Source organism: Triturus cristatus, chromosome 9 (assembly GCF_964204655.1).
Source record: "Triturus cristatus chromosome 9, aTriCri1.1, whole genome shotgun sequence".
In the NCBI taxonomy this organism is placed as follows: Eukaryota; Metazoa; Chordata; class Amphibia; order Caudata; family Salamandridae; genus Triturus; species Triturus cristatus.
This window is the reverse complement of record NC_140592.1, coordinates 582,604,136-582,625,866: the sequence shown is the minus strand read 5'-3', so window position 1 is coordinate 582,625,866 and position 21,731 is coordinate 582,604,136. Positions and strand designations below refer to the sequence as shown.

The 21,731-nt window shown below is 43.9% G+C and overlaps 1 protein-coding gene across 2 annotated transcripts in view; it reads right to left on the bottom strand.

Moving 5' to 3' along the window:
- Positions 1-11,329: 11,329 nt before the first annotated feature.
- LOC146798348 (zinc finger protein 862-like) overlaps positions 11,330-21,731 on the bottom strand; it is a 127,180-nt gene continuing 116,778 nt past the window's right edge. For both annotated transcript variants that reach the window (XM_085625618.1, XM_085625619.1), the window contains exon 3: positions 11,330-15,968. In XM_085625618.1, coding sequence (XP_085481744.1) covers positions 12,777-15,788 — 3,012 coding nt within the window. In that variant the 5' untranslated portion in view covers positions 15,789-15,968 and the 3' untranslated portion in view covers positions 11,330-12,776. The remainder of the gene's footprint in view (positions 15,969-21,731) is intronic.

The following is a 21,731-nucleotide window of genomic DNA, read 5'->3' as shown; positions in this document are numbered from 1 at the left end:
TCTACATTTGCACGGAGAGCTACTTTACTGTTTATAGGTCTGTGGGGTGGTGGTGGGGGGGGGGAGAAACACACACAACATTAACATTACATTGCCACTTTCTATTTTATGAACTAATTGCCACCTTTTTTAGTGTTTCAATGTTGCAGTAGTCTAGGTAGAAAATAAAAAGTTGGCAATATGTTACAAGCGCAACCATTTATTGCACATCACGGCTGCCATCATCAGTCACTACACTACCAGGAACAGATAGTGCGATGTAAAGTCCGAAGGTCTGACTCCATTTTAAGTAGGCCGTGACTCCATCTTAGGTAAAGGAGGTCGCCTTCTCCTCAATTGTAAGTCACCATTTTCCTCAAATTCATGCAGAATCACTTTCATGTCCGCCACTGTGCTAATTGTGTCGTCTAACCTTATCTTTCTAAGAACTGTAAAGGTGTCAAATCATTCTAATGACACGATATAACATCTGATGGGAGATCAGTCTGGGACAAGTGCCTACTTATCACTGTGTCAACGTCAAATAAGAGTATAGAATTATAAATAAAATAGTGAAATCTGAATTAATATCCTTTCACCTCATATGTTCTAAGATGCACACCTTGAAGCACATAATCTATGTCAGGCATTTCTAATTTATGTCAGTAATTCCAATCTCTGATAATATACAATGGCAGCCACTTGACAGGAGAGGTCCATCACCCAGATTATGGCACAAGGTTCAGACAGAGACTACCTCACCTACTGCCAGGGCACTTCTAAGATGCTACATCTCGCCTGCTGCTGATAAAGCCAAGTGCTGGAGGAAGGCTACTACCGCAACGCACGTTTTCCCTTTGCAGGGAACACTGCCTTAACACCTCCGTCGATAACGACAGCTCTTGCTGTCAACATGGTATGCTGCGCATCTCTTCTCCCTATGAAACTACAGACTGCAAGCTGCTTTACTTTCCATGCTCTCTCAGTGTAGCACATAGAAGGAGGCTTTAGAGTGTAAGGCTTTAAATGACATTTAAAACATGTTAGACATTTTTATTTTATTCTTGTTGCTCACAATGTGCCTCCTTGCTGTTCTTTTGATATTCTGTGCAACTGTTTTAGATGTGCTGAGAAACAGGCTTGCTCTGTTATAATAAATGCTTTTAGTTAAAAGGGTCTATTCTTCTTAGTGTAGTGTGTGTGTGAAAAGTATTATGAATAACAAACTAGGGTTGTGTCTGTTACCATCATGCCCCGGATTCCATTGTAGGGAATTGAGTAACCCAAAAGCAATAACTCTACTCCAACAAGGTATTGGGTGGGGTTCTGTGGGCTGTAATAACCCGCCTTTCACATTCAGTGGTGGTGTATTGAACTGAATTCTCCTGTGTCACCTGTGGGTGGGAAAGAAGAGTCGTAGTTTATGCAAAGGTTGGCGCCCAACGTGGGAGTTGTATCTTATGGTTACGCCTTGAGTAGTTTCAAACACATGAGCCATTATTATGTAATTATGGAGATGTCCGCAGTAAACATACTTAACTCCTAGTGGGAGTAAGGGAGCACCTATGTCTGTAGGTTTGTCAAACTTGACTTTTAAAAGGTTATTCTCCATTCTGAGGTTTTCTAATTCTTTGATTCCAACTTCTATTGAATCCATTCACCAGGACAGCACATATTATGATGGGGCCAATTACAGGGAAGTAGTTCCTTAGCATCTCAAAGCTTGAGGTGTCCCTGATTGTGAGGGGGCAGTTAATTTTGTAATAGCTGCACACACAGCATATGCATTTGAGACCTTTTTCTCATCGGTGGAGTTAGAGTTAGAGCCCATCGATGCGGCCTCAGGGCAGTGTCATGCCTACACAGCAGTAGATCCGCCGGCACATTATAGGGCTAATCGAGATTTAGAAATTCCTCTGACTTACCAGAAATACTTGAACTAGTTTACTGGTAAATCACCACATACGCCCGGAAATGTCCTTTTGAGGCTCTAAGCAATGAATGGGCAACATGGCCAGTCTGGGCTTGCTGCACGCCTGTTCTTTGCCCCAACAATCTAACTCTCTTTGAGGTGGTCAGGGTTTTAAACTATACATCGCCTTATAGAGCAGACTTGTACAGTTCATACAATGTACTTAGAGCTCCAGACCTGCTCTTGTAACAGGACCAGCTGCTCCTACCCAAGTACAAACCATTAGCCCACAGACTAGTAATGTTATCAGAATAGCATTTTGTTCGGGGCAAGTCCAATGAATAAATGTAAACAAGAGAGTATTTCCGACTGGTCTGCTCTGAATTACACATCAAAATAACAAAAAAGGCCATAAGTACTGGTGTGCAAAGATGGGAACGTATGCAAACAGGAGCATAACATTTGCATCGGACAAACCCAAAAGACGGTTTTGTTGAGCTTCCATATAAACAAGGGAAAATGGGCAGCAGTTTCACAAAGGAATGCAAACACTCATGATGTCACAATCCACCACCAAAACAGCACAAAGACAAGATACAGACAAACATTAGTAATGTGCAGTAAGGTCAGGGGGAGCCAGTGAGGTAGAGATGTGAGCAGTCTTGGTACATAATAAATCAATCCTCTGGCTGAAGAGAGGCATTCATTTAGCTAGAGAGAGGCCTGGCGACACACATCCCTTTCAAAGTCCTAAGAATAGAGTTCAGGGCTGGGTTTGAACTTAGTCTTGGTGAGAATAGTGCTGGAAAATTGAACAAAAAAAATTGCAGATGACAGTGAAGTGGAGGATTTCATTGGCAATATAGATCCATTCTCCATGATTTGAAAAGAGGATTCAAATGACCTGGAGAGAATAAGAACAAAGCAGTAACTGTTGATAAGGGAGGAGGGAAAAGAAGAGGAGTACAAGATTAATGTCTTGAAATGTGGACGAAGGATGGGTGCCTGGCTTGCCGTTCCAGACGTTTTGGAATAAGGAGTTTATCAGCAGTAACCCGCGAGGAAGTTAGGGGTTTCGAGATGGGGTACGAAATGTTCTGTAGACAATGAGGTGGTTGGTGTTGTAGTCATTCTCTGCAACTGCACACTGTTCTTTGTGTACACCTTTCAAATTAGTTACGACTGTGCATGACCTATAAGCTCCAAAGGACCAACAAAGAAATGGGAAGGAAATCACGCCTGCTCCAGTATGTGGGGAATTAGATCCTTCTTTTGGTCACATCTCCATTAAATATTAAGGCTATTTAACCTGCAAACTCCTCAGTCAAGGTACCCTCAGGAAAAACACAAGACCTTTTAGAGTACCCACTTCCTCTGGTGCAGAGCGATGTGAATTTTCTGTTTCAATGTAGTTTTCCTTCACAAAAAGACAATGTAATAAATACTATTTCAAAATGTAGAACTTTAATCATTTAATTATTAACTCTTAAATTGTATCTGGCTGAAAACACATGAAGAAAATATTTCCTTCTCACATATATCACACAACAGCTGTATAAAACAAAACATGTCTGCATTAGCGTTTGGGCTACACAGAGAAGTAGGGGCTTAATGGGCACATTTCGTATGGATATCATATAAACGCATTTTCAAACTGTTCCTTCATAGACTCGAAAAGGTTGCCCTAAGGTCTTTCCAAAAAGGGCTCACACCTTTTAAATTGCTGACAATGATCATCACCCAGTGTGGCTGACTAAATAACATTCAAAATAAAAGGCTTTACTTAAACAACAACGTGCCCACCAGTAAGCGTAAAGTAACAGTCTGGGTTTGTTATTACACTCAAACTCTTTTATGGCACGGCTTGACAGTGCTGCTGCCACTAGACAATGTGAGAATCACCAGGAGAGGGGCTTTAGCTCCACTCACTTGTTAGAAGCCAGGAGTGCATGTTTTTATTGGGCAGAAGTTCTTGCCTTCCACATCGCTGTGATAATTTTGTTTATTTATCCAGCTGCTTGAGCTTGACGTTTCAGGGTCAGACACATGAGGTAATGCGGTTAAGAGTCTCTTTCAATAACAAGATGATTTATGATGTTTTTCTCTGGCACCAGCACAGATGGGAGGAGACTAATCATTAACCTAAATGCATTTTTGGATCTCGTTTGACAGTGCAACCGTCACCTGATCTTTTAGCCTACACCAATATTATCCTACAGATCTTTGCTGCCACACAAATACATATAAATTCCCATGCTATCTACTTGTAATGCTTCACATTACCGTACAACATTCCTTGAAAGCCAGACCAACTGGCATTGCCAATGCTTGTTAAATAGTCTTGTTATTTTACCAACGTACCAATACTTTCAAGGGTATTTCAAAGAGTACACAACAAATGCTGTGCCACAGTGGAAAAATGCTTCATCCATGCGGTTACTTCAGTTAACGGATATAGGAAAAAGTACAACAAAACCTCTCCTATTTTCTACCACTTTAATCAGACTGAACATGAAACATCTTAAGAGATATTTGCTCAATGAAATCGGTTCTTAAGAACAGTCTGAACAAACTGGGCTTAAGTTTGAAAACTGACATCCAACATGTATTATTTATTGATCAGAGGAGGATGTCCTATATGGCTGCTTTGCAAAACTTTTCAAGAGGACATAACGCCGATTGCTCCTGCCCACGACCCGGGGGCCCTTTTAACATAGCCTTAGACTGTTGACTCGAGGGGGCCGCATATACAGACACTTGGCGTTGGGTCCTGACACCCTGCAGACTATGGGAAAGGGAAAGCCTAGGGTGCCTCCGCGGTCTGGTGGAGCGGGGTCACTCTCGCCGGCATCGGGTCACTCTTCGGCCATGTCCCATCAGACGGAGGGGGCAGCAGAGACCGACGTGCCTGGAGACAAGTTGAACATGATACTGCAGGAGATTCATGATTCCCGTTCTGTATTGGAGGCACAACTGGGCATCATCTCGGTGGATCTTAATCTGTTAAAGGACGATCATAAGAAATTAGCGGAGAGGGCCTGTACGACTGACCAGAAGGTCGATACCATGGTACAGGCCCATGACTAGCAGATCCAACACATGCGCCAACAGATTGACTCCCTTCAGGCGCGGGCTGATGATGCGGAAGGTCAGGCGCGCCGGAACAATCTCCGAATAGTAGGAATGCCGGTGGGGTCGGAGGGAGCTACGCCTACAGACTATATTGAAAACTGGTTAAAGTTGGTTGTGGCCCCCACCGGACTATCTGCACACTTCACGGTTGAAAGGGCGCATCGGGTCCCTGCACGTCGCCCAAAACCTGGAGCTAACCCACGTCCTATCCTGGCCAGGATTTTAAATTATAAGGATCGGGATCATCTACTGCGGGCAGCTCGGGAGCGCGGCCCTCTACAGATCGATAATGCCAAGGTTTCATTCTTCCCGGATTACACTCTGGCAGTTCAACGAAAAAGATTTTCCTTCATGGAAGTGAAGGCAAGGGCTTGAGCGGCGGGCCTGTCCTTTGCGTTATTGTTCCCTGCAAAACTGAAAATCCTATATGAACAACGATCCCTGTTTTTCGATACCCCTGACAGTGCGTGGGAGTGGCTAGACAAGACATTTCCCGATGTACACCCCATGAGGCGCATGGACTCCTCATTGCCCAAATCACAAGGCCCACCTCGCAGGCGTAAGAAGGGTCTTCTCACACAAAGTTCGATCTCTGACACCTTGAATCGCCAACAGATTCTGGAGGGCAGGCGGGGGGCCCTCCGCGCTGCCTCCACTTTGCGTGCTTCTCATCCTGACATCCGTTACTTCGGAACCCGCGTTGGTTTGGATTGGCGTGCTAATGAGGATTTGAGCTAAGAGACTGCCCGAGTTTGACCGAAATCTGTATGGAGAACCGGTGTTCTGATCTCTGCCGAAGGAACAGTATTGAAGCGCGAGTAGCGTTTATTAGAACGTTTCCCTCGATTTCTAGTGAGCTTCTTTTGAATTTAAAGTTGGAAGATACATTTGCCATTTAACCCCTGTCCTGAAGAGGCCTGAAGTTTACTTTGGCTGAAACGTGGTCACGTCGACAGATATTGGATGGAGGAGTCACTTGAGTTTCAGTAATTTACAGACTGTCGCTGGGACACCTGGAACAAAGTTTGGGTTATATTTGCCCTCATTGCTTGGGTTCCCCACTGTTTAGTTTGACTACCTCCGAGTGGTCCGCCTGATACGTTGAAAGGGGACACCGATAAAAAATGTTTGTGTTTGGGTTAATTGTTGTTTGTTATGTATTGAACTGATGGTATATGATATATGTGTCTGTATCTTTCTTTGTATAAACGCCTGTTTCCTTGTGATATACTGTAAATGATGCAAGATGTATTCTATTTCGATTATTTGATATTTTTGAAGGGGTAATTAAATGTGCTCTTTCTATGAATAATTGTATGTATTTTTTCCGTGATACTCCTTTTTCTATTTATATATCTCATCCTGACATCAGCACTAGCCACTCTGAAGGTTTGCATACGGACTCGGACTCTGATGGCAGCATTGCATTGTTCCCTTCTGCGGCCTCGCGGCTCAGCAATGAACCTCTAGCCTCAGCAGACTCTTAATTGCATGTCTTAGACCTTGTGAGATATGTTTAGTCTATCGTTGTCTTCCAGTCTGGACACAAGAGTCATTGTGCGTTACATGCGCCCTGCCTGTAAGGCAATACATCATAGACCATGACCACCGTTATGACAAGAGGGAACAGACGAGTAAGTCCCTGGCCCCGTACTGGGCTCTCATATGTGTGCCTTACTGCTATTACGCGACTGTTAAAGGTGTTAGCGACCTTTCCCCAAAGGCGGTAGCATTGGTTGTATGTTTAGTATACTTATGTTGTTTGCATGGTTTGGTCGAACGATGTTTGGACGTTGGACCCAGTATTGGGATTTTGTTAAATTGGTTGTATTTATGCCGCATGGTCTGAAGATCCGGGCGGTGTGGGTGGGATTGGGTGGGTGGGGCTGGGATCCTTTATTTTATCTGATGATGCCTGCTGTTAATTCTTATACCCTGGTTTCATGGAATGTGCGAGGCATGGGTTCCATGGCTAAGCGTCATAGAATAGCTGCGCAATTGCATCGATGTAAAGCCCACATCATTTGTTTTCAAGAGACGCAGTCGCTTCCCACTGAAACCGCGAAGCTACACTGGCGATGGCGTGGTCAATTCTACACAACAGCATACTCAGCCTTTTCCCGGGGGGCTGCCAACTGGATTAGGGCGGATGTTCCCTTCTCTCTTACTGAATGTAGAGTTGATGAACAGGGCCGGTTTGTCCTTCTATTGGGTGCGTTAGATGGAAGGCAGGTTGTGCTGGGGTCCCGATATGCACCCAATACAGACCAAGAAGTATTCTTTGCGCGGGTGTCCCGGGCGCTTGCTGGCTGGTCCCATGTCCTGTGGCTTCTGGGTGGTGATTTAAATGCAGTATTCGATATTGGCTTAGATCTTTCCCATCCTCCTTTATTTAACACTGCAGCGAGAGCGCAAGCGGCAGCCTTGACCCTCTGGGCGCAGGGTGGGGGTTTATTAGACATCTGGAGGGCACTACATGCGAATGAGGGAATATTATTTTTATTCTTACCCCCATAAACTACACACACACGGTTGGATCATTTTCTTTGTTCTCCTGAGCTCGCCTCCGCTATAACGCATTGTGAGTTTTTGGGCAAGACAATCTCCAATCACAATCCACTTGAAATGCGGTTGGCCTGGGGCCCTTCCCCGGCTCCTATTCAAATGTGGAGGATGCAGCCTCTACAACTCGAAGATCAAGTCTATCGGTCGGCTTTGTCTACAGCTATGGACACATTTTTTGTGGAAAATGAAGGTTCGGCCTCGTCCAGGGCTATTGAATGGGAGGCCTTCAAGGTGACGATCCGTGGGGTGGCCATGGGGACTCTGGCGGGGTCTCGGAGGGAAACGATCAGGGACATCACTGACCTGGAGGGGAGGCTGCAGGCTCTGGAGGTAGCGGCCCAGAGTGGCGAGGACGGTGCAGAACCGTTACAGTCGGCGAGGATTAAATATGCGGAGTTGTTAGAGCGCCTACGCCTGTTGGACTTTGCTGATTATACACAGCGTACGCACTCTAAGGCGGATAGGGCGGGCACCTTACTGGCACGATTGATCCAACCGACATTGAGCCCTACTCCGATACTGGCAGTGAACACGGTTCATAATGTTTTAGTTACATCCCAGGGGGAGATTAATGCAGCGTTTCGAGAATATTATGCTCATTTATATGCAGCCCCGGGTGTAGAAGTCTTGGCTCCCACCCTTGCCTTTCTGTCTGAGGTTCAGCTTCCTACGGTCTCAGATATGGTGGCCGAAGAGCTGGCTGCTCAGATTACTGCTGCGGAAATCCGAATGGCGATAAAATCACTGGCCCACAATAAGACGCCAGGTTCGGATGGCCTTCCAGTGGAGTTTTACTCCACTTTTGCAGATAAATTGGTTCCGAGGTTGTTGCAACTCTATACTACTTCTCTAGAGAATGGAGCGCTGCCTCCTACTTCCAAGGAGGCGATTGTTACGTCATTATTGAAACTGGACAAGGAGCAGACTGAACTTCTGTCCTACAGACCCCTTTCTATTCTGAACACAAAATATAAGATACTCAGTAAGGTCCTGGCATCGCGGCTCCTTCCTTATCTGTCCCGCTTAATCCACACGGACCAAAGTGGATTTATACCCCACCGCAGTACCTCTTTGAATATCCGCCGACTGCATGCTTTGATGCACGCGGTGTCGGTCTCTTACCCGCTTGCTGGCTGCTTGTCATTAGACTTGCGCCAAGCTTTTGATACCCTTAGCTGGTCGTATATGTTGGCGGTGTTATCTAAATTTGACCTGCCCCAATCCTATTGTGCATGGATTAAATTGTTATATGCTGGTCCCACGGCGCGTGCTAAGACGGGAAAGACCATCTCTCCCTCGTATTCAATATCCCGGGGCACACGTCAGGGCTGCCCTTTATCCCCCATGTTATTTGTGTTGGCTCTTGAGCCATTGGTGCAGCATTTGCGACAGATTATGGTTCCCATATGGCATTCCACTCCGTGGGGAGGTCCATTCCGTATCTTTGTACGCGGATGACATGCTATTATATTTTCGTGACTTGGGGGTGGATAAACACTTAATAGATGCTACCTTTTCTAAATTTGGGGACATATCGGGTGTAGGCCTTAACACTACAAAATCGCTAGCCTTCGCCTTTTATAATACTGTGCCGACCCCTACACTCCAATTCGGGGACTTGCATTTTAGAGTAGAGCCTATTACTTTTAAATACCTGGGGATCCATATTTATAGATCAGACGCGGATACCAACGATGGTAATGTAGTTCGCGCCGTTAACTCGTTGCGCTCCCAGATTGCCTTTTGGACTTCATTGCCATTGACGGTGGCGGGCTGAGTGGCGGTGTCGAAAATGGTCATGCTGCCACGCCTTCTTTATTACTTTGTGAATCTACCAGTGGTCCTGCCAGCCTGGATTTTTAAATTGCTAGATACGTTACTATTGTCCTTGGCATGAGGGACGGGCAGGCATCGATTGGCGCTGGCTAAATTACAACTGACAACCACTGTAGGCGGCATGGGGGCGCCGGATTTTAATTCCTACTGTGTAGCGGGACAATTACAGTGGCTGGCATACTGGTTGGCGGGTAAGCACTTATTTGAAATTGGGTACACCCCGGAATTGCTAAAACGGGGGCTCCTTCAATCGCAATTATGTCCAGGTGCACAGAAGTTGCGTGATCCTCCTTACTTGTTGCAAGTTGCGTTGAAGTACTGGACACAGGCAAAACGGATGGGTAAGTTACCATCGCCGTACGCCCCGAATGTCCCCCTGTGTGGTCTACCGACTAGAAGTGGTATATTAACACTGAATCAGCTGCAGGGATGGAATCAGGAGGGGGTAGAGACAGTCTGGGATTTCTCTCTCGAAGGCCAGCTGATGCAGCACGGCGAGTTCACACGTGCTAATTCGGTGCCTGACACTTTATTCCTCATGCATGCGACCGTAGTGCATTTCATCCGCACTCACTGGTACACGGATCGGGTAGAAGCCCCAACTTTCCAATTGCTGAGGTCCTTGCACATTATGGGGCACGGCCGATACCTGGTGTGCCGGCTTTATCGTGGCTTGAGAGGGCATGTGTATGTTCCATTGCTACATCTTAGACAGAAGTGGGAATTGAACTTGGGGCGGAATTTGGATGATAGGGAATGGGTACAAATGATAGAGCATCCCCGAAGAGTCTCACGGAATTGCCGCTTAAAAACGATCCAATTGTTTATCCTCAACAGCACATCTTGCCCCAGAAACAATACGAAAGATGTACCCCACGGCATCCGCAGCGTGTCCGCGATGTCAGACACCTGATGCTGATTTCCTTCATATGATATGGTACGGTCCACGGCTGCGGGGGTTTTGGTCAGCGATTATTCGAGGGCTGGCGGAGTTGACGGGGCGTACCCCATGGGACACCATCGAGGCCGGTCTTCTGGGGCTATTCTCCCTCCCAAAAAAAGGAAAGTTGATACGCAAATTTGCAGGGTTGGCTCTAATATTGGCAAAACATATGATAACAAATCGCTGGCAGTCTACCCTAGCGCCGCGAGTAGCCGCCTGGCGTGAGGAGGTGGGCAGTGGCGGAACGGGAGGCCTTATACCAAGAAGAATGAAGGGGTCAGAGGAAACGACCGCTTTCTCTGGACTGGGCACATCTAGTAGAACAATTCAAGGCGATGGAGGATTTAGATCGCGTGGTATCACAATATGATCTGCGTGAGAGTGGGGCGGACAGGTAGGAGCTAATGGACTCAATGTTAATAAGTACCCTGCCTGGGTGCCTTCCTAGTACTCCCCTCCCCAGCTGGGTTTCATATTCTTTTCCTCCCTCATACCCCCTTTTGTCTTTTTTTCCCCTCTTACTCTACTCCTTGTTCCCCCCTCCCCCCCATATTCAGTCCCCTTGTTGGGGTTCTTTGGCCGTGCACACACCAGACGCAGGTACATCAGCAGGGTGAGTTTGCCATAGAGAGGCATTTAGGTTAATGGTTTTGTTGGGGTAGGGTTATGGTGGGTGGGGGGTGAAATGGGTATTGCACTAGATTGCATTTATTGGATTTGTTACTAGCTGCCTGGGATAGCAATTTGTTCATTTCTGCTTTAAAACATGTTGTATTCTATGTGAACTGCTGGTACTCTTCGATTGTTAAGGTACAACATGTGAACATGATGTCTTCCACATGGCTTTTGGTAAGGATTTCAACACGCTTACTACTGATACTATGTACTTGTAAATCATAGGTGATACTCAATAAAAATATTTTCAACAAAAAAAAAAATGATAATACGGTGTGACAAGTGAGTCTTGACAGAAGTAGCATCCGCATGTTTAATCAGTGCTGCTCTCGTTTGCACAATAAAGACTGGATGAAAAGACAAAAAAAAAAAAGGACATAACGGTGAAAAGCTACATAATCCCAGTGTACCCGTACAATGTGCACCTGAATGTCCCCACAGAGAATGCAAAACAGCAAACTAGTAGCCCTCCGAGTTGCAAGAGACTATCCAACGAGCAAATGACATCTTGAAGGGCTACTTTCAAGAGAAGTTATCACAGGCAATCAAAAGTCAAACTTTAGTGTTGTCTAGATTAAGCAGCGAAAACCTTTACACATATGAAGCATCATCTGAGCATTAGAGGACAGGTTTGTAAAAGCTTCATGGGTATGCTGGAAATCAAGCAGTACTTCAGGAAGAACAAGGGCGGGGTAAAAAAGATCTTTCAGAAACTGTAAGCACAAGGTTGCAACTACTACTTCTGCAAGTCAAAATAAAAGCCACTAGAAGGGCAGCTTACCAAGTTGCTGGTTTTAATGCACTTATAAGCACCAGGATGAGGACCCATACAGTGCAGGACCTTGGTAGCAGGGGGAAAGTGGTTCAAGAGTCCCAAGAACTACGCTTAACAATTGGATTCAGGATAAGATAACCCTCAGAGTAGGAATTGTTGTAAGTTACTTTTGCAGCCAAAGAGCACCAGAAATATGTGAACTGAAATTTTGACTCAGTGGGACTAAAAATAGAATGCAGGAGACCATGTTGATGTTCTTCATCAGGGCTCACTGGTAAAGTCACATGACTTTGTACTCCTCTTGGTAGCGTGCACCACATATACAACATAAACTACCCAGTCCCCTTCCCCAACAGAATGATGCTTTTCTGTCCTTCTGTTGTAAGACAATTACAATACCCCACACAATAACAGGAGTCATTATCAAGTATGTTAAAGATGGCACAAGTGACAGGACATCCCTGGAACATCCCCCCCCCCACCCCCCCCAATTTAGCAAGTAAAATGGTGACACAGGTGGAGAACACATTAGACATCTCAAAAAGGAGTTATGATGAACCAACCTCAAAGGAAGGTTTGGGAATAAAATAGTCCAGTGAAAAAGTTATCTCCCTTGAGACAATCTATTTTCAATCCAAACCATACACAAAGTCACACTGGCTCAATGCAGCACATCTGTGCCCTGGTATTCTGTCTCCTCGCTGCAAATGTCTCGCACAGCTTTCCTGGTGTATTTTGGGAAATGATTGTGAACTCCAGAAATGTGTAAATCTGCACATGCACCTGGGTGTAAATACGCAAGTGGAGATTTACCTTTTATTTTTTTAACTGGCCCATAGTGAGTGTTGGGTAATAATGACAACATTAAGTATGGAATTACATTTGCCTTCTTTATTAAAGGCCAACTTTTTCAGCTCTTTGCTGCTGGGATAAATTAAAGTGACACAAATGTACACCTTTTATTCCACTACATCATAAGGTCGCTTATGACCTCTCACATGCTTGGTTCCGCGAGCTGAAAGCCAGTACTCAATGGCTCTGCAGGGGTCAAAGTCTTCAAATTTAGGCCCCTCCATTTTAATGAGCATAAGGTCTTGGAGAATTGCCTGATGAAGTCGACTTCGAAGTCTGTGTTTAACCACATTCATTGCTGAAAATGCATGTTCAGCTTCAGCTGTGGACACACTCATAGTGAACATCATCTCCACAAGCTTCAAAATATTACTCAGATTGGAGGGGTGTTTTGTTAGTAATGTAGAATATGCACACTCAACTGGTATGCTTTTCTTTTTAAAGTTGAGCATGTGTGTTTTAAGTCTGCTAAACTCCTCTATGATGGCCATCTTTTCCTGTACGGAGAAAAGAACATCAAAGTGCATCAAGATTCCATGAAGGTCATCTTTGCCATAGGCATCAAGTTCTTCTGTGCCTTCTGGCCATATTGTGTAGTCAAAAACCTGGAACCCACGATATGGCATGGAAGTCAAATGTGAGAATCTTTCATCAATATATTCGATAACCTTTTCAACAAGCTGCACATCCCTTATGCTGGGTGCTGAGGGACATGGGCCAGACAACTGGATCTCCCAGCCATCACTTGCATGGTCCCCAAACGTCCTTTGTTCTGGATGGTACAAATTATAAAACTGTTGCATGTTATCCCCAAGATCATTCTTCAAGATCTCTAATTTTGATACACATCTTTCTATAGCAGGCTGGACATGAATTAAAAGAATATTATCCCTTTTAAAAAAATCTGAAAGCTGAGATACTGTTTCTAGAATATCTCTTAGTCTGTATAGGGCTGAGATGAATTTTACACTGGTGGCTGAAGATAGGTATTTTCTTGCCCTAGCTGAAGACTCATCACTTCGGGTGCCAATCTGTTCAAGGTGCACAACAACAGTGTGCAAGTCATGCTGCACTGCTTGTAAGGCCCCTGCTTTACCAGAAACCCATCGTGCTTCTTTTATGTCACTAAAGTGAGCAAAATTCTCCTGCATAACCTTTGAAATTTTCATTGCATCCTTTCTCCTTCTAGAGTTTTTCCAATAGAACTTAAAAATCCATTTCAAGGTTTCTTCAAACTGAGAAATGTAAGTTGATTTTATCACATCGAGAATACCCAGCGGAAGCTTGTGGGTTACACAATAGAAGGGTAGTAGAAATGGTATGTCATTTTTTAGCAGTGCTGCAACGCCAGCCTTTGATTCCATCATTACTGCAGCACCATCAAAATTTACTGACACAAGTGTTGGACCTGGAAATTGTGAAGACTTCATCTGTTCGAAATCCAATGAAATCTTTTTTATGCCGTTCACAATACCATCCATCAGACCTGGAGCATGCGTATGCTTCAGTGGTACAAGGTCAGCAAATACGGTGTAGGGCTTTCCTTCATTGACTACCCTAACCAGCACAGTTTCCTGTTCAGCAAGGGCACGTTCAGCGCTCCCATCTGCAACAATACATATGAACCTTGAATTGAGAACAATTTCTTTTATGTCCTGACGAATAACTTCTGCTTCACATTTTATAAATTCAGAGGCTTTTTCTCGATTTGTGTAGTTGTCACCTAAATCCACACCAGCTGTTTTCATAGCACTGCACAAAATATCCATGTCAGATAGAGGCATGCCCTGTTTTGCAATACAATAAGCATTAGTAAACAGCACCATTAATCTTTGCCTTTCGATTTCCTTAAGTTTCTTTAAAGCTTGAACAATAAGTAATTGTGCTCTCGACTTAACAGTTGGGCTGGCACTGCCTGTATGAGAAGCCACAGCTGGGTCAACTGTTTTTTCAATCTCCTGGTTGTACAATGAAATGCACATTTTGTGAGCTTTACTTGTTTCGTGTGCTTTGATTGGTTCAACTCGGAACTGATCACATCCACTAAGGAAGGCACACTTACCAGATGCAGAGTGGATAACTGCCAAGTCAGGGTATTTCAGGCAAATACTGCAGTACATTTTAGGGCTTTCTCCCTTGGTCTCCTTTTGGAAAAGCCATGACCAAGATTCTTTCCAGTGTGCCTGAAATACCCGCTTACGTTTCTCAGAATCATATTTTTTGTTTTTTCTTGATGTAGGGGAGCTGAGGCTTGTTTGATTGCTGGAACTAAACGCTGAAAATTCAGCTGCTTGCCTATCATGTGCAGTCTGTTCATTTTTAAAAAGACTTGGGTCCATAACTGAATGCTTTCTTTCGCCACTGCATAATGAAACGCATTTTGTGTGAGATTTACTTTTTTCGTGTGCTCGAATTGGTTCAATGCGGAACTGATTACATCCACTAAGGAAGGCATTCTTACTAGACACAGAGTGAATTTCTGCTACATCAGAGTAGGTCAGGCAAACACTGCAGAACATTTTAGGTTCTTCTCCTTCCCTCTCATTCAAAACAAGCCATGGCCAGGATTCTTTCCACCGAGCCTGAAACACTCGCTTCCTTTTCCCAGCCTCGTGATTTCTGTTTGACAAAGAAGAGTTGATGTTGCCTTTCCCACTGGGACTAGAGCTTTGGGATTCTGCTGCTTTTTCATTTCTGAATGCTTTGGGGCTCTTTTTCTTCTTGAAGTTGTCCAATTTCAAAAGCCTTTGTGCCTTGAAAGATGTTTCCAACCCCGGATTGTTTCGTAAAAAACATGCCATGTGAGCTTTGCTTGTTTCATGTGCTCTTATTGACTCAATGCGTAACTGGTCACACCCGTTCACAAAGGCATTCCTTCCAGACCCAGAGTGACTAATTGCTATGTCAGGGTATTTCAGGCAAATATCACAGAACATTGTTGCTCTTTCTCCTGGATTCTCCTTCAAAATAAGCCATGGCCAAGACTCTTTCCAGTGAGCTTGAAACATTCGCTTCCTTTTCACAGATGAAGAAAAAGCAAGACTGCTTCCTTCGATGGGACTGGTACCTGGGAATCCCATTGCTTCTTCATCACCTCTGGCTATTTTTTCAATTTCCATTTTATTGATCTTGCCAACCTTTAAAAGGCTTTACTGGCTCCCTAAAACTTGTTGCACAAGGAGTTCTTGAAATGTATACAGCAATAGTCTGTACAGGGGTCTTCTGGTACACAAAGCGAAAACTGGATGAGGTCCAGGCAGTCCACCTTCCATCAAAATATTCGTCTTGGTAATATGTAACTGAAAAGAATGACAGTTGATGTATTAATTCTCAATCATGCAGTTAAGATGTACTTTCCAATTCTACCCGTTAGACAATTTAAAACTATATGCCTTACTGCAATATTTACACACTGGCTTAGTTTTAAAACTAATGTCTCTGATGAAGAGATTAACAAACAGAATTGAGAAGATATGATATCTGCAGAGGAATTAGAGACTATGGAAAACACAAGTAATTTTATCTTATCCTGTAGGGCATGCCCAGTCTTTAGGTCTGGCGTTAGGCAACAACTTTTGATTTAAGTAAAATTATATGTATAAAATGCTTGCTTATTCTGTCTCTCAGCCAGCCATCTTCATCCATTGGTCTGTGTAGTGTCATGCTTATTTTTCTTCCACCCACTACAGCATTGAGCAATGGGACTACCCACTTCAGCCACTGGCAAACTTATCATGTGTGACAACGGTTTGATCTTTCACAAGGAGCATATCCTCAAACAAAGTAGGTCCCTTCACTATCAGGGACTACTACAGCAATGTGTGCTTTTCAAGACCAAAAAATATATATTTTTATACTGGCAAGAGGCTAGGCAGCTCTTCTATACAACTAAACTACTACAAATCATGACAAAACTAAGCAAGCATTGGCAAAGCAAACATGCTGGCAGCAAATGCGGAAACAACCCGTTTTTTTCAATGCTTGCTTCACTTGGAAGAAAGAAAACTGTGCACAAATTGGATTTTTTATTGAGCTGTTCCGGTGTTTTTCAGTCTTGTGCTCAGCTAGTTTGCGACCCCCAACACACGCTTTTATGTGCAATATTACTACAAAGAGACATCCCAGGCCGGAAACATTTACGGAAAGTCTGTTGAAGCTGTATTTAGTCAGGCGTTCTGAAGAATACTTGAAATCCACTCACAGGGTGCAGGTCAAATCATATACTGAACACCCAACAGAGCAGCAAAATTAAAACTCAAAGTCTAAAAGTAGTAGTAAGTCTACTAAGAGGACATACCAGCAAATGTTTAAAGGAAAACACACTTTACTAGCTCCCGCCGAGGTACCCTCCATGGAGATTTTTATCAAGATTCTTAGGAGGAGACGCTTACATGCAAAGTTAGCACTGAACAGAAGCAGTCTGACACAATATCTGCTATCCTGCCTTTCTCTGGTCTACTACAATGGTATCTGAAACCAGGTGTCTGTCTGCCTTGTGTCAACATGGGCAGGGAGTATGAGTTATAGGGCATCCATCATTTGTCTTGCCTAATGGATCCAGAACGATGTCATTGTAGAAGGCATGCAGATAGCCAATAATGGTCTTAGGAGAGCCACTGTGCAAAAAAGGAAAGGTTGTTTTTTCTGTAGAATTTACTTCTTGAGGTGCAGTCACTTTTCTGTTCTATCACAGTTTTAACTCATCAAACCAAGAATTCAACAGCAAGTGGGTTATAATGAGGTGGTGCCTGGACAGTTACTGTATCATGTCTCTCTGGAGGTGCATATGGAAATTGCAGTGTGGAGAAATTAAAGCAAGCTACATGCACCAGCAGGACTGATCACGTCCATGGAAAGCTTGGAGAAGTCATTGAAGGCAGACTACGTCATTGGTAAAAAAACACAAAGGGGACAAAATATCTCAGATCTACTGGTAAAACTTTGCAACATTGTGGTTCCCAGTTATAGAATCCTCACTGACATTCATAAACAGCGATTACCTCAAAGAACATACAGGACCATGAAGCAATATTGAATGAAAAAAATTATTATAAGAACAATATCAGATTAAACATCTGCACGGTCTCTAACCACTTGCCACAGTATCATGTATGGTGACAAGAGGCAGTTTCCTTTTTTGCTCTATGTAGTGTGATCACTGAAGGGTGTAATCTATGCCTTTCACAGGTTTCTGGTCTGAAACAATTTCCCTACCAATACTTAGACACTGAAAAATTAACCTGCCAAAATATTGTGGCCATAACTTTGCCTACGATAAAATTATGAAGGTATGTTTATTTTACTATATCCCACTCTATACCTAGATTACCTTGATGATATATGTATAAATCAAGGTTCAAGCTAAGGATAGTAAATCTATATCAGGCGTCTTCAATCTGTGGGGCGCGACCCCCAGGGGGGGCGTGAAGACATACAAAGGGGGTCGCGCATTCCCGATCGCACTCCTGCATGGAACTGCCTGGATCCGGAATCCAAAACGTTTGCTCTTTGTTTTGGATTCAGAATAGTGCATTTCAATAGGCTCTCTGATTGGAGGACATCGTAAAAGAATGCAACGTCATCCATGACTGTCCTCCAATCAGAGACTGCAGGATGAACATCAGGAAATGCCGGGCCGGGAACTGAGGCCAGAAATATGCAACTGTGGAATGCGCTGAAGTGCTTCGATATTATTTTGTCCCCGCTTCCTTGCACTCTGTCCTGTTGCCTATCCCGGTCTTTCTCGTTGCTGCTGCTGTGTTTTTTCAGCTGGTGTCCTTTTTGTGCTTCTTTCTTTTATTGGCCTTTGCAATCCTCTCTAAGCTGTTTCCATGTTGCCAAGGCAACCGAAGCTTCGTAGAACTTGTAAGTTAGCTGCCTCATCCACCATGCCCTGGCTTTTCATCCCGCAGACATACACACAAACATCCACGCACACTCATTCTTAGCTACAAGAATTTTCCTGCCTGAAACGGTTTCCCACAATACTTTCTTCCTACTTGACGATTCTCTCATTGATGTTTTTTTGATTAGGTAGAATATTACATAGGCCAGGCAAAAAGGGCTGTTTTAATAATGCATGTGTATATTAGCCTCAGGCCTGTTTTGGTTGCTAAATTTCAAGGCCTCTCATATTATTTTGTATATTGTTTTGGAGCGCAGTTAAGGTTCCGAAGAGTGTCAAAGCGCTGCACGAGGAGACACACAGAGTCAATCATGGAGCCAGACTTTGCAATTTAGATTCTGCTTTTTTGCTTATATTGAATCCTATGAACCATACCAACAAAAAAGCTTGAGGACAACCTGGATTAAAGGGTTACTTTACCCCAAACTTGCTAATGCTCCTCAAACTTTGCATAAGGAGGTAGTGAAAAATAAGGGCAAATACTTGGAAGATGATGTAGAACGATGAAATAGGAATAAACAGACAAATAAATAGAAAACCAAACATACTGTGCCTATACATACAGAAGAAATATTAGTGCACAACGCGTACCATAATAACATAATATGTCATGAATACAGATGGGAGATGGGTCAATGCGAGGCCGAATGGAAGGCAAGGAGAGAGGTACAGAGCGAGAGGCAGGATGCGGGTATGAGAGGGGACTGGAGAGAAGGGGCGGATGATGTGAGTGAAGTGAGCAGATGCAGGGTGAGAGACGTGAAAGAGTGAGAGGGTGAGAGGAGACAGCTGAGAGTTCGGCAAGGGAGGGACAGAATTCTATTTAAGAGGTCAGAGATGAGGAGAATTGTGAAGTGGCAAAGGAAGTGCGGAATGGCAAGAGGAGAGGTGAGGGCAGAGAGGAGGACTACTGTTGAAGGGTGAGAGAAGATAGATGAGAGGTGATCTATGAGCTAAAAAAGAAAATTTGATGCAACATAGGTGAGGGAGAGCAGCGATAGGGGAAGAGAGGGAATACTGTGGTGGGTGCTGGTTCACCAAGGTGTGGGAGATCAAAGGGGAGATATGAAAGATGAATTGGTAGACTGGAGAGGTGTAAGATACAAATAGATAGAAATTTTAAGGCAGAGATTTAAGATGAATGAGAAGTGCTGAGGGGTGAAAGAGGTGACGGGCCCAGAGCGGCCAGGAGATAAATGCGAGAGACTGTTAGAGATGAGAAGAGTGAAAAGACAGAATGCAAGAGGTGGTTAAAGGAGAAGTGAGAGGAATGGGGAGAGTTCAGAAGATGTAAAAAAAGGGGTGAAAGAAAATGGTCTGCAAAGGGATCCAGGGTTGGGAGAGGTGAGAGGGATGGGGATGAGAGGAAAGAGGCATGAGTGAACTGCTGAACTCATCACAGAACCGCCAGGGTTTTAAGGGGGACCCCTGCTGCTCCCAAACCAGGACCAGGTGAGTTTCGGATATTTATTCTCAAAAGTGTAAATCTGCAGCACCTCTGGGTCACCGGGTGACCCCGTCTCAGGATTTCTTTTTTGGCGTGGACATTGATGCCAGCGGAAACAAGAGAGGTGCTTGGTGCGTCTCGCCCCTTCCCATGGTTGAGTGTGCGTTTGTGTTCTGTCTTAGTTCAGCGTGCCTCTCTCTCTTAATCAGTGGACTCTTTCATACCACTCTCTTGTGACGGTCGTCAATCTTTATCTCACACGCTCTCTTTTTAAATATTTTGCCCGAATACTTGTCCTTTTCCTTCTCTTTAGAAAGTCTGGACCAGAAACCAGTTTCACATAACATTCTTTAAAAAAACACAGCATTGTTAAAAAGATTTGTCCTGACACCAAAACAGACTTTTACTCAGTATGTGGGTGTTGCTGCAGGCAGAAAAACCAAATACCGCCACTACGAAAACAAGCATTTTCAATTATAGTTGTTTTGATGTTTATATATTTTGAAAAGTTGTTCGCAGCATAGAGTAATTGGGGCTTCATTTAAAGGAGTGGAGAGGAGTGCAGGGTCCAAAGGATGGAGAGCAGTGCAGTGTCCAGAGGGCAGAGTGCCATGCAGGCTTGGTAGGTAACAGTGAATGGGCCTGGTTGAGCAGTGGCGGTTAGGCTCAGACTGCCCTGGTTATAGGCAGGGAGGGACACTAGAATTATGCAATTTTGCTGCTGCTGTGTATTCTGCATAGCTATAGATTTGGTGATGCACGTTCCACACAGCTCGTTTCACACAGCTATAGATTAGCCTCAATTTGTGAAGAACATTAATGTTTGTCAAAAATTGCAGTCTAGGCTCTTCTGCCTACTAGCCATCATTTATGTGAGATTGGGTTCTCAGCATTGGCAGTATTAAAGACGAAGTACAGTTCAAGACTTGAGGTGGAGCACAGATTACATCCACAAATTGACAGTTTCTCTGGAGAAAAACAGGAACACACAAACACAATAGTTCAGAAATGTGTTATTCTCCAAATAAGCTGTGCCAAATTATGTTGTGTTTGGGAAAAATAATGTACCGTTGAGCGTTTTTGGGTAATTCTTTTTGGAAACTTTTTCTTTGAACTGTGTAGTAAGCCTCTGACTCTGAACCAAAGTCACCCACAAACCTTTGATTTGCTAAACCCGTTTCATATTTCCCCACAGTAAAAATGATTTGCCATGGGAACCGGGGATGTTTATGGTTGTCGATGATGAAAAGTACCAAGGCTGAAATTTTTGTCCTGAGGGGGTCCTTACGCCTGAACATTTTGACAGGGGGGTCTCGGCATCCAAAAGTTTGAAGACCTCTGATCTATATTAACCTAAATATACTTTACCTTCACATGGTTTCCGTAGTTGATATTTTGACTAAAAAAAGTACAACAACAAAAAACACCCTGATACATCCTTTAGTAATTGACAAAGGCACCAGTCAATAGTTTGTGGTGCTCTTTACTGTTCCCACCACTTTTTTACTTTTCCATTATTCACAGTGAAAATATATCCTCTCTGTATCAATTGTGCTTCCTAAAGGAAGAGTAATTCTGAGGAAGACCTTCGTGGTCTTTGTATTTAGCACATTCCTGACACCCACATCGCGCTGTAATGTCCTTATTGCCAAGACAAATATCAATAAGAGCCATCATAGACAGGAAATGAATTGAGCTGAAATGACAAAT